The 11152-nt window shown below is 38.0% G+C and overlaps 1 protein-coding gene across 1 annotated transcript in view; it reads left to right on the forward strand.

Moving 5' to 3' along the window:
- The window catches only part of fig4a (FIG4 phosphoinositide 5-phosphatase a), a 63627-nt gene extending 53265 nt beyond the window's left edge, over window positions 1-10362 (forward strand). Inside the window, exons 21-24 of the mRNA XM_039690088.2 lie at window positions 1383-1578; window positions 8470-8564; window positions 9761-9838; window positions 9952-10362. Of these exons, the coding sequence (XP_039546022.2) occupies window positions 1383-1578; window positions 8470-8564; window positions 9761-9838; window positions 9952-10129 (547 nt within the window). The 3' untranslated portion in view covers window positions 10130-10362. The remainder of the gene's footprint in view (window positions 1-1382; window positions 1579-8469; window positions 8565-9760; window positions 9839-9951) is intronic.
- Window positions 10363-11152: the final 790 nt, after the last annotated feature.

The following is an 11152-nucleotide window of genomic DNA, read 5'->3' on the forward strand; positions in this document are numbered from 1 at the left end:
TCTGCTTCTAAATATTTCAAGCCTTTATGTGTTATAATTGTGATGATTATGGCTTACAGATATGAAAATCTTTTCACAATTATCTAATTTTGAATTTGGGGTTTTCATATCTGTAATCCATAATCATCACAATTATAACAAATAAAGGCTTGAAATATCTCACTTTGCATGTAATGAGTCTATATTAAGTTGAATTACTGAAATAAATGAACTTTTGCATGATATTATAATTTTTCGAGTTTCACCTTTATATGCAAATCTGAGCAATTGGTGTTCCTTTATTATTATTTTTTTTTGTGATGTCTTGTTATATTTGTGTTATAATGAAAATTCAATAAACATAATCATAAAAAAATACTAATAATTCAATGCGCAGAATAAAGGGGCGGGGTTGAGTTAGTTAGTAGTGTGCAAACACACTCGAAGCGCTTGATCAATCACAACACACCCAGAAAAAAAAACAATGTCAATATGTGATAAATAACATGCGCTCTTTAAGAAACACACACTCTCATGTGCAGTCCGTGACCTTCTCTGCTGGAAAAGCAATCCGTGTTGCACTCGTGTTTCTCGCGTGTGAATATGGAGTGTGTGTAAGCAGCTGTCTGATGTTGATCAGGTGTGACGGGAATATACCTTATGTGCTTGAAAACAAGTTGATTTGTGCTTTAATATGCTTTTATATGAGAAATATTCATATCTGTGTGCGCTGAGCTCCTCTTCCCGGCACTGTTTCCTGCCGGATTTTGTTTTTGCGGCCGTTCATAAAACAATAATGCAGAATATATACTTGATAATCAGGATAATCTCCAGTGGCAAAAACAATATATTATATAGTATATAACTATATATTATATATAACTAATATATTATATAGACTCATTACATGCAAATTGAGATATTTCAAGCCTTTATGTGTCCGCGGCGCAGAACGTAAAAATGAAAAGTGCGTTGGGCTGAAACTAGCGTCGCGCCTGAGTGTATTATACACTCTTAGCAGAAATGGTTCCATCCCCCGCTTCATATATGGAACTCCAAAATGGTTCTATATAGAACCATTTTTTTTGTGTGTGGTAAAAGGTTCTATTGGCCAAGTATGGAACCCCAGGGTTCTATATAGAACCCAGAGGAACCCTTTTTTTAAGAGTGTATAGAACCTTTTAGGGGTTCCAAATACGTAGCGCTGATAGAACCTTTTAAGGTTCTATATAGAACCTTTTCTTATAAGAGTGTAGATATAAAAGTGTGATATTTGACACGATATATTGTTACTTACACCCGTACTGAAACGTCCGTCTTTGAGCTTGCCCATCCAGAAGCGGCTCACGAATGTGAATGCAGAGGCTTTTGCTTCGGCTGACGATCTCGCTCTGGGTTTGCAGGAGTAAGGCGAGTAAGGAGGAGCTGGTGTTGCAGAGGAAGACTGCGGCCAGCGCTCCTCCTCCTCCCACCGAAGAGCAGATCTCCAGCAGCTCTGAGGACGAGTCTGAGGAAGAGCGCGAGGACGACGGGACCGGGTCTCAGCGCTCCACGCCGATCCGACTGGCCGATCCGAGCGACGGCGTCCGCACACGCGAGGTAGCGCATCACGCGACTGAGTGTCGCTCCTGGGAAATGTTGTGTGAATGAGCAATCGGATTTAGTTCACCTCAAAGTGAACATTTCCTGATCATTCACTCGCCCCAATGCCATCCAAGATGTCCACGTCTTTCTTTCTTCAGTCAAAAAGAAATTAAGGATTTTCCAGGATTTTCTCCATATAATGGACTTCAATGGGGACCAAACGGTTCAAGGTCCAAATGAGAGTTTAGTGCAGCTTCAAAGGGCTTTAAACGACACCAGACGATGAATAAGGGTCTTATCAAGCGAAACGATCCCTCATTTAAAAAATAAATTAAAAAGTTTAAGTTTTATAAGCTCAAATGCTCGCCTTGCTCTGTTCTGTGACGCACGTCCTGTTCAAACTCGTTCATCAAAATGAACGAATCTTTTTTCGTGTCATTTGGTTCATTCAACGAACGAAATGAACGTTGACTCGGGAAAAGATTCGTTCATTTTGATGAACGAAATGAACGTTGACTCGGGAAAAGATTCATTCATTTTGATGAACGAGTTCGAACAGGAGAGTCACGAACGCGCATCACAGAACAGAGCAAGGCGAGCATTTGAGCTTATAAAACTTAAACTTTATTATTTATTTATTAAATGAGCGACCGTTTCGCTTGATAAGACCCTTATTCATCGTTTGGAATCGTTTAAAGCCCTTTGAACAGTTTGCACTGAAACTCTCATTTGGACTTTGAACCGTTTGGTCCCCATTGAAGTCCATTATATGGAGAAAATCCTGGAATGTTTTCATCAAAAACCTTAATTTCTTTTCGACTGAAGAAAGACAGACATGGACATCTTGGATGACACGGGGGTGAGTAAATTATCAGCAAAAGTTTTACCATTTCGCTAATGTTAGCGAGAACGCTTTTAAAGATAACGTTCAAATATGTTGTTGACTTTTCTTAGATCAGATTTAGACATTCTTGTTTAATTTATCCGCGTTTAGTTGGTGTTGTGGTCTACCGCATAACTTAGTCCAGAGCAGACACGTATCTCAGTTGAGATGTTTGGGAAAGGCTAAAAAACACACACACACAAGCGTCATAGCTGCATGTACATGTAAGTTTAAACTTAAAATGACAAGAAAAACGAATGAAAACTGACTAACTGTAATGCATTTCAATGGACGAGCAGAGAATGTCCGAGTGTATTGGGTTAGCTGCGCACTGTGATTGGCTCATTGCGTTTGAGGGCGTGGCTTAGCCATAGGTCAATGTGATTGGTTCGGCATACTTGCTTCACAACGGATCAAGTTGGCACCCAGGCTAGTCCTATCCTAAAAATGGCAGAGAATAACTCTTAAAAGAGAGTAAGTATGTCATTGTGAACCTTCAGGCGAAACGGAAATGAAGTTCCCATGTCAAGTGGTGGATCTGAGCAGACTGGAGTTGGTGACAGACAGGACCGCTGATGGTTTCATTAGTTCTGGAGTGGTTCTGCTTGATGGATGGCGATGAAATGCAGCGAATGATCTTCTCTAAGGTGGAGGCCATGAGGTGGCATTAAAGTTCACTGTGTCCTCAGTGTGGAAATGAGTCTGGAAGTTTGAGGACGCTTTTTACAAATAATTATGATTGGAAATGTGGTGCGACCGGGAGTCGTGTGCTGGAAGAGAGCAATATAGTTCATATAGTTTTGATTTTTATTTAAATCCAGATTAGTACTATTTTATTTATGTACACAGTCTCCGTATTACGCTCATTAACGTCACTATAATGTTCATTTTCTTCCTAAACTTAGCAGATGTTAATTGGATCATACTTAAGTTGTTTGTAAATGTTTTCTGTAGGCTACAGTTAATTTGAATTGCATTACAAGTTTTTTTTTCATCTAATTAATGACATGATTTGCTGATTAATCGAATTAATCGCACATAAAATGTGTCGGAGAAATTACCCACAGGTATAATTATAGTCATTATTGTGTGAAATGATAAAAGCATCAAATATACATTATTAAAGTAGCTTTAGAAATTAATATTTTATTAGATTCAACATTGAATCTATTATAGCTGAACTTTTCGGTCGACGACAGCCATGATTTTTATTTATTTATTTTTTTTAGAAGCTGCGTCTGAATTGGTATTTAGATATATTTACGGACCAAAACTATGCTGACTTTTATGTTCCGCAAAACAAAGAAAGTCATACAGGTTTGAAATGACATGAGGGTTAATAATTGAAAATAAAACATCATTTTAAGTTTTAGGCAAAACCCAAAATATATATTTTTATGTATTTTATCCTTTATGTAATTATACTCCAAATAAGAAACTAAAACTGCTATTAGGTGTCTGTAAATGTTTAAATGAGTCATTGAATCATTGGTTCACCCAATTGATTTGTTCAAACGGCTGATTCATTCAGTAATTAAGTAAATGGCTCTCTTTGTGAATGAGTCATTGAATCATTGGTTCACCTGATTGATTTGTTCAAACGGCTGATTCATTCAGTAATTAAGTAAATGGCTCTCTTTATGAATGAGTCATTGAATCATTGGTTCATGCCATTGATTCATTCAAACAGCTGATTCATTCAGGAATTAAGTAAATGTCTCTCTTTACGAATGAGTCATTGAATCATTGGTTCACCCAATTGATTTGTTCAAACGGCTGATTCATTCAGGAATTAAGTAAATGTCTCTCTTTACGAATGAGTCATTGAATCATTGGTTCACCCAATTGATTTGTTCAAACGGCTGATTCATTCAGGAATTAAGTAAATGGCTCTCTTTGTGAATGAGTCATTGAATCATTGGTTCGCCTGATTGATTCATTCAAACGGCTGATTCATTCAGGAAAGAAGTAAATGGCTCTCTTTATGAATGAGTCATTGAATCACTGGTTCACGCCATTGATTCTTTCAAACAGCTGATTCATTCAGAAATGAAGTAAATGTCTCTCTTTACGAATGAGTCATTGAATCATTGGTTCACGCCATTGATTCGTTCAAACAGCTGATTCATTCAGGAATGAAGTAAATGGCTCTCTTTATGAATGAGTCATTGAATCATTGGTTCGCCTGATTGATTCACTCATAACTCTACTGTATTCTATAGACTCGCCGTGAGTTGTTGCTCTGCTTCATGTTCATCAGTCAGCTGTATAAAAGTAAGATGATCTACAGATGTGAGGCGGCCGGATGCGTTAAAGCATTGCCTTATTTGACTAATTAATTAACCTAATGTGTTAAATCGACACCCCAAATACATATTAAATACATGAAATCATGAACTCTTACGTAGTGCACTAATAATAATGTTGTGTGAGTTGAATGTGTTTCTGAAGAGTGTGTTCTCCTGTCTGTCTGTGTAATATGTAAGCGAGCGAGTGTGTCCGCACTCAGATGCCCTCGCTGAACAATACGCCCTGATCCGCGCTGTATTAATCCTCCGCTGTGTTTCTGATGATGGGTTTATATCCCGGACAAACGGCCGGATGTTTCCTTGGCCTGAGGACACATCATCCTTCAGCTTGAGTTCACTGAAGTCTTCCTCGTGTGTCCGTCTGATGTCCTGCTGAACTGACGACTCTTTTACATGATCCTTTCTCATTCGTAACCAGTGAATAATGTCAACTAACTGATACAGTATTGCTCGTAATGCAATCAGAGAGAAAAAATGTGACAAATATTTATAGATTGCAAAATGTAATATATTATAATTTGTAATTATATATATATATATATATATATATATATATATATATATATAATATAATATATATATAATCTGAGGAAGAGCGTGAGGTATATATAATCCATATATATATATATATATACACACAACATTTGGGTTGAAACAACCCAGCATTTTTTAGAGTGTATACATATGTATGTATGTATGTATATATATATATATATATATATATATATATATATACTTTTATATATACTTTTATATTTATATATATATATATATATATATACTTTTTTGCATGTTTAAGAAAATGTAAATTATTTATCGATGGATGAATGCATTATTAAAAAATAAATGCATATATCAATTATTTTTTATTTCCAATTTTCTTATTTTTTTATATATTTTAATGAGGTAATTAAAAGTTAAGCAAAATGCATGTATGCTTAATTGAATTCATACAATTTTAACAGTTTATATATATATATATATATATATATATATATATATATGCTTCATAAAAAATACATATATTAATTATTTCTTATTTCTATATTTTATTTCACATTTTTGTCTAATTAATTTAATTAATAAAACTTTAACAAGTTATTATATATATTTTTTTTATTATTTATACATGTATATTTTTATGTTGCATATCTCTCTCTCTCTTTCTCTTTATATATATATATATATATATGTGTGTGCATGTTCCTGCGCATCAGCCGCTCGGTCTCTCTCTCTCTCTGGTCTCTCGGGCGAGCGAGTGACTCAAGGTTTCCTCATGTTTCCATGCCGACGGGCCATTCAGATTTATTTACCTTTAGAGACACTGGAGGGGGATTGAGGGAAAGAACAGAGGGATGAAGAGGGGGATTTTAATGGATGGCAGATGGATGAATGAGGACACACTCGGCACTTTAATGAATTATATTAATACTGAGGCGTCTCTATGCAGCTTTAATTCTTCTGGATTCCTTTATTCCTGTTCTAGTTTCTTTTTTTGTGTTCAGTTTATTTTTTTAATGTTCAGTTTATTTTTTGTTATGATTTTTTTTTCTGTTTTAATGGTTACATTAATCTTTAATAATCCAAAAGATTTCTAATTAATTTCTAAATTTAATGAATTACATTTTTTAGGGCCAGTTTTAATTTTTCGGTATTCTGTTCCATTGGTTTAATTACGTTTTTTTTTTTAAAAGCTCACAAAGCATATCTATTCAATTGAATTTAATAAAACTTTAACGGTTTAATAATTTTATTTCTGAAATTCTGTTTTTTAATTGTTCCTATTTAATACACACTTATTATTGAAAATGGTGGTAATCAAATAACACCATAAAACATTGCATACTTGCATCACGTGCGTGTGTGTGTGTGTGTGTGTTCGATCTGGATTGTAGGGTCTCTGATTTAAGGAGTTGTGTTGTGATGCTGTTTGGTGTGTGTGTGTGTGTGTTCTCATGCCATATTAATGCATAATGTGTTTGTGAAGAGCTTGATCGTAACAGTAAGCTTCTCTGATTGAGATGTCATGTGATGTTATGATGTTTCAGTGAGCGTTAATGTATGCATGTGTGTGTGTGTTGGTGTTTTCTGGATTAATGATGAAGGATGTGCTGATGCGTTTGAGGTTATGAAGCGTCACTGTCACACTGACCTGTTGTCATGGCTTGATGAACGTGTGTTTCTCAGGTATCGTTCGCACACACACACACACACGTGTTCATGTGTGATGCATTTAATCGTTTTATCCAAAGCAACTTGAGGAGAGCAATAGAAGCCATCGAAACTACATTAGGTGAAAAGTGTCCGTCGTCAGCTGTTAGGGTCGACGGGGTTCGTACAACGTGTTTAAAGTGCTTAAATTTTACTTTTAGAAATGAAATCAGAAAGGACGATCTTATAACTCAGAGTTCTTGTCATATTTGATCACCAATGTTAGAAATGTTTAAGTGTCTGACTGTATATAGACCAAAACCACGGTTTGCACCAGACTGTAAACATGTGTTATTCTGCTGTAAAGTTGGCCATTTTAAAGGATTAGTTCACTTTAAAAAAAACTTTATCTGATAATTTACTCGCCCCCATGTCATCCGAGATGTCCACGTCTTTCTTTCTTCAGTCGAAAAGAAATTAAGGTTTTTGATGAAAACATTCCAGGATTTTTCTCCATATAATGGACTTCAATGGGGACCAAACGGTTCAAGGTCCAAATGACCCCTATTCATAATACATGTCAGCATCAGATGTGTCTGTGTTTCTCATAAATGTTTTTTTATGCGTCTAAAAACATTTAATTAGTTTTAACCTGTGTAGTGTTTTTCTCCAAAGTGACTGTAAATGTTAGGTATCAGTTCACTCACTCCCTTAGAAATGTCCAATTAAATTATACACAAAAAAATCAGAAAAAAATAATATATTTCAATGCGTTTTGGTCAAAAGTTATACGCCAGAAAGTGGTGTTTTGAGCATCTCATGATGAAACACATCCCCAATCCTCAGTGTGTGTGTGTGTGTCGTGTGTTTTCTCCTCAAGCGTGAGATCTCGGCGCCGACGGTTCACGTGGACGGGTTTCGACTGATGAAATATTGAAAAGTGAAAAACCTCATTACTTGCAGCTCTGTAATTACAGCGGTGAAACTGTGGCATCACTCACGCTAGAGTTTGATCGATATGTAGACGAGTAAACCCGCGGCTCACACACACACACACCGGTTACGTAACGCTTTAATGAGCTAGAAGGGTCATGATGAAACTTCTCTTTCAGCTCAAGTCCAGAAAAATGCAACTTAAATGGGCGTGGATGTGTGTGAGGAGGAGCGAGGGAGTGTGTGTGTGTGTGTGTGTGTGTCACTGAACATCAGTGTAAACCGTGAGGAATGCTGCGTTTGCTAAAGTGGAATGAAATACACTGACCCTGTTGCCCACAGTTATCGTAATTCTATTCTAAACATATTAATGTTCATATATATTTTATAATGACGGTATAATTGTGCGTTTGTTTGTATACACACTATAAATGCATATATTTGAAAATAATTCATTTTACGTAATTGTAAAGATGTATACGGCTCTTGCCTGGGAGAATAGGACTCGCTACTAATGTTGTGCATTCACATGTGTGTGTGTGTGTGGAGTAATTTATAATGGCTTCGAACACGGCTCAACCAATCAGAATCAAGCCGTCTGTGTGACCTTTGACCTTTGCCCTTTGCCAGGACCAGCCACAGCCGCGTCTGCCGCCCATGAGAGAGACGTACGGCCTGAACCTGCTGGCCAATCCCCCGGACGAGGACATGCTCGTGTACCACAGGTCTCACACACACACACACACACACACACACAAAATGTTAATGTTTTATTGACATCCTTTTTGATTATTATAATTTAGTCAAACTATCAAAATGGAATCCAGAGTGGTTAAAACAGAAAACCTTGATTCTAGGAAAAAAAATCTAATGGAATTTAGGAAAAAATAGACTATATTATTGATAGGATTGTAATAAATTATTAGTCTGTTAAGGTTTTATAGATTCATTTGTTTAGACATCCTTAAAGTTACATCAAACATGTAATACGCAATCAAGAAAAAGTGTGAGTGAGCGAGCGAGAGAGAGAATGGCGTGGCCTCCTAGGTGCATTCTGGGAGTTGTTGTCTTTCATCCACATAAGCCAAAAATACATTTTCTGTCTTTTCTCAGTCTAAAAAGCTCCAAATTCAAATATTATTTCACATTTCTTCTACATAAATGACCCATTTTAAATACACATTCATATTTCCAATATTGGGTGCATAATATATACATTGACAGAAGAACAATTATTACCCTGAGCAGTTTCATCAACTCTCAGTACATGACCAGAAACTAACAGTGTATAGACTCACTCAATCCATTCACTGATTGTCCTCATCCGTGTGTGTGTCCTGCAGAAAAAACACACTAGCGCTTTACATCATAATATAATCAAAAAGACTAGCCCTTTTCATCGCCTCACGATGCCTTTAACATTTACTTCACTTTTGAAAAAACTTTTGCTGATAATTTACTCGCCCCCGTGTCATCCAAGATGTCCATGTCTTTCTTTCCTCAGTTGAAAAGAAATGAAGGTTTTTGATGAAAACATTCCAGGATTTTCTCCATATAATGGACTTCAATGGGGACCAAACGGTTCAAGGTCCAAAAGACAGTTTCAGTGCAAACTGTTCAAAGGGCTTTAAACGACGCCAGACGATGAATAAGGGTCTCGAGCGCTCATTTAATAAATAAATAACAAAGTTTAAGTTTTAGAAGCTCAAATGCTCGCCTTTGGACCCCATTGAAGTCCATTATATGGAGAGTCATCCATTAAATCAACAGATTCTTCAGATAAAATATCTTATTTTAATGAATCATCGGTAACGCCCCGTTAACAGCGCTTTATACAACATGCAGTGTTTGAGAGCAGCTTTACAGAGATAACAGGAAAATAATGCAACAAAGTTTGGTGTGTGTGTGTGTGTGTTTCTAGATTTGCTCATCTGGGTCAGAACCAGCACAAGGTGGAGAGACACGATGACATGAAGACATTCGACAGCGTCTTCAGCCTGTGAGTGTGTGTGTGTGTGTGTGTCCCGCTCAGTGTATTTTAAAGCTGTTGTGTGTGTGTGTGTGTCCCGCTCAGTGTATTTTAAAGCTGTTGTGTGTGTGTTTCCCGCTCAGTGTCCCGGTGTCGGTGTTCCCGGTGGACAGTGTGTTGGAGGTGTCTGTCCCGGAGGTGGACGCCCAGAGTCGGTCCGTGTTCGAGTGTCACGTTCAGACGGGTCGAGGATGGGTCAGGACTCTGAGTCACGAGGACCTGCTCATGTACCGAGAGTACATCAGAAACAGATACATGTGAACCACACACACACACACACACACACACACACAGAACCATCTTCAGGAGAACAGAGAACTGCATCTGCTCCTATTTCATTCTCAGTTTAAATGAGGAAATATCTGACATTCCTTTCCGTATGAGAGTTTCTCATTATGAACCTGTAGATGAGGAACAAACACCGCTGTGATCATGCTGAGCTGATGTAAACGCCTGCATATGTACACAATATAATAAAAGTCAGCTCCAGTTGAGTGTTCTCGTGTTCATGAATCCTCAGATCATGTGATCAGTTTGAAAAACACTTTTGGCCAATGTTGATATTTGAAATCACCAAAACAAACTCGCCACTACCTCAAAAAGACCACGCCCCTAATTTGATAGCTCCGCCCCACACTTACGAATGCGAACATCACCCTTGCATTTCTCCTCATGAGTGGACACGCCTCTTACTGCTGATTGGTTCGTTCTCCTCCCCATCATGAGTGGACACGCCCCTTGCTGCTGATTGGTTCGTTCTCCTCCCCATCATGAGTGGACACGCCCCTTACTGCTTATTGGTTCGTTATCCTCCCCATCATGAGTGGACACGCCCCTTACTGCTGATTGGTTCATTCTCCTCGCCATCATGAGTGGACACACCCCTTACTGCTGATTGGTTCATTCTCCTCCCCATCATGTGTAGACACGCCCCTTGCTGCTGATTGGTTCGTTCTCCTCCCCATCATGAGTGGACACGCCCCTTACTGCTTATTGGTTCGTTATCCTCCCCATCATGAGTGGACACGCCCCTTACTGCTGATTGGTTCATTCTCCTCCCCATCATGAGTGGACACACCCCTTACTGCTGATTGGTTCATTCTCCTCCCCATCATGTGTAGACACGCCCCTTACTGCTGATTGGTTCGTTCTCCTCCCCATCATGTGTAGACACGCCCCTTACTGCTGATTGGTTCATTCTCCTCCCCATCATGTGTAGACACGCCCCTTACTGCTGATTGGTTCGTTCTCCTCCCCATCATGTGTACGCACGCCCCACACGCC

The sequence above is a fragment of the Pimephales promelas genome, chromosome 13 (assembly GCF_988280905.1).
Source record: "Pimephales promelas chromosome 13, fPimPro1.hap1.1, whole genome shotgun sequence".
Classification (NCBI taxonomy): domain Eukaryota; kingdom Metazoa; phylum Chordata; class Actinopteri; order Cypriniformes; family Leuciscidae; genus Pimephales; species Pimephales promelas.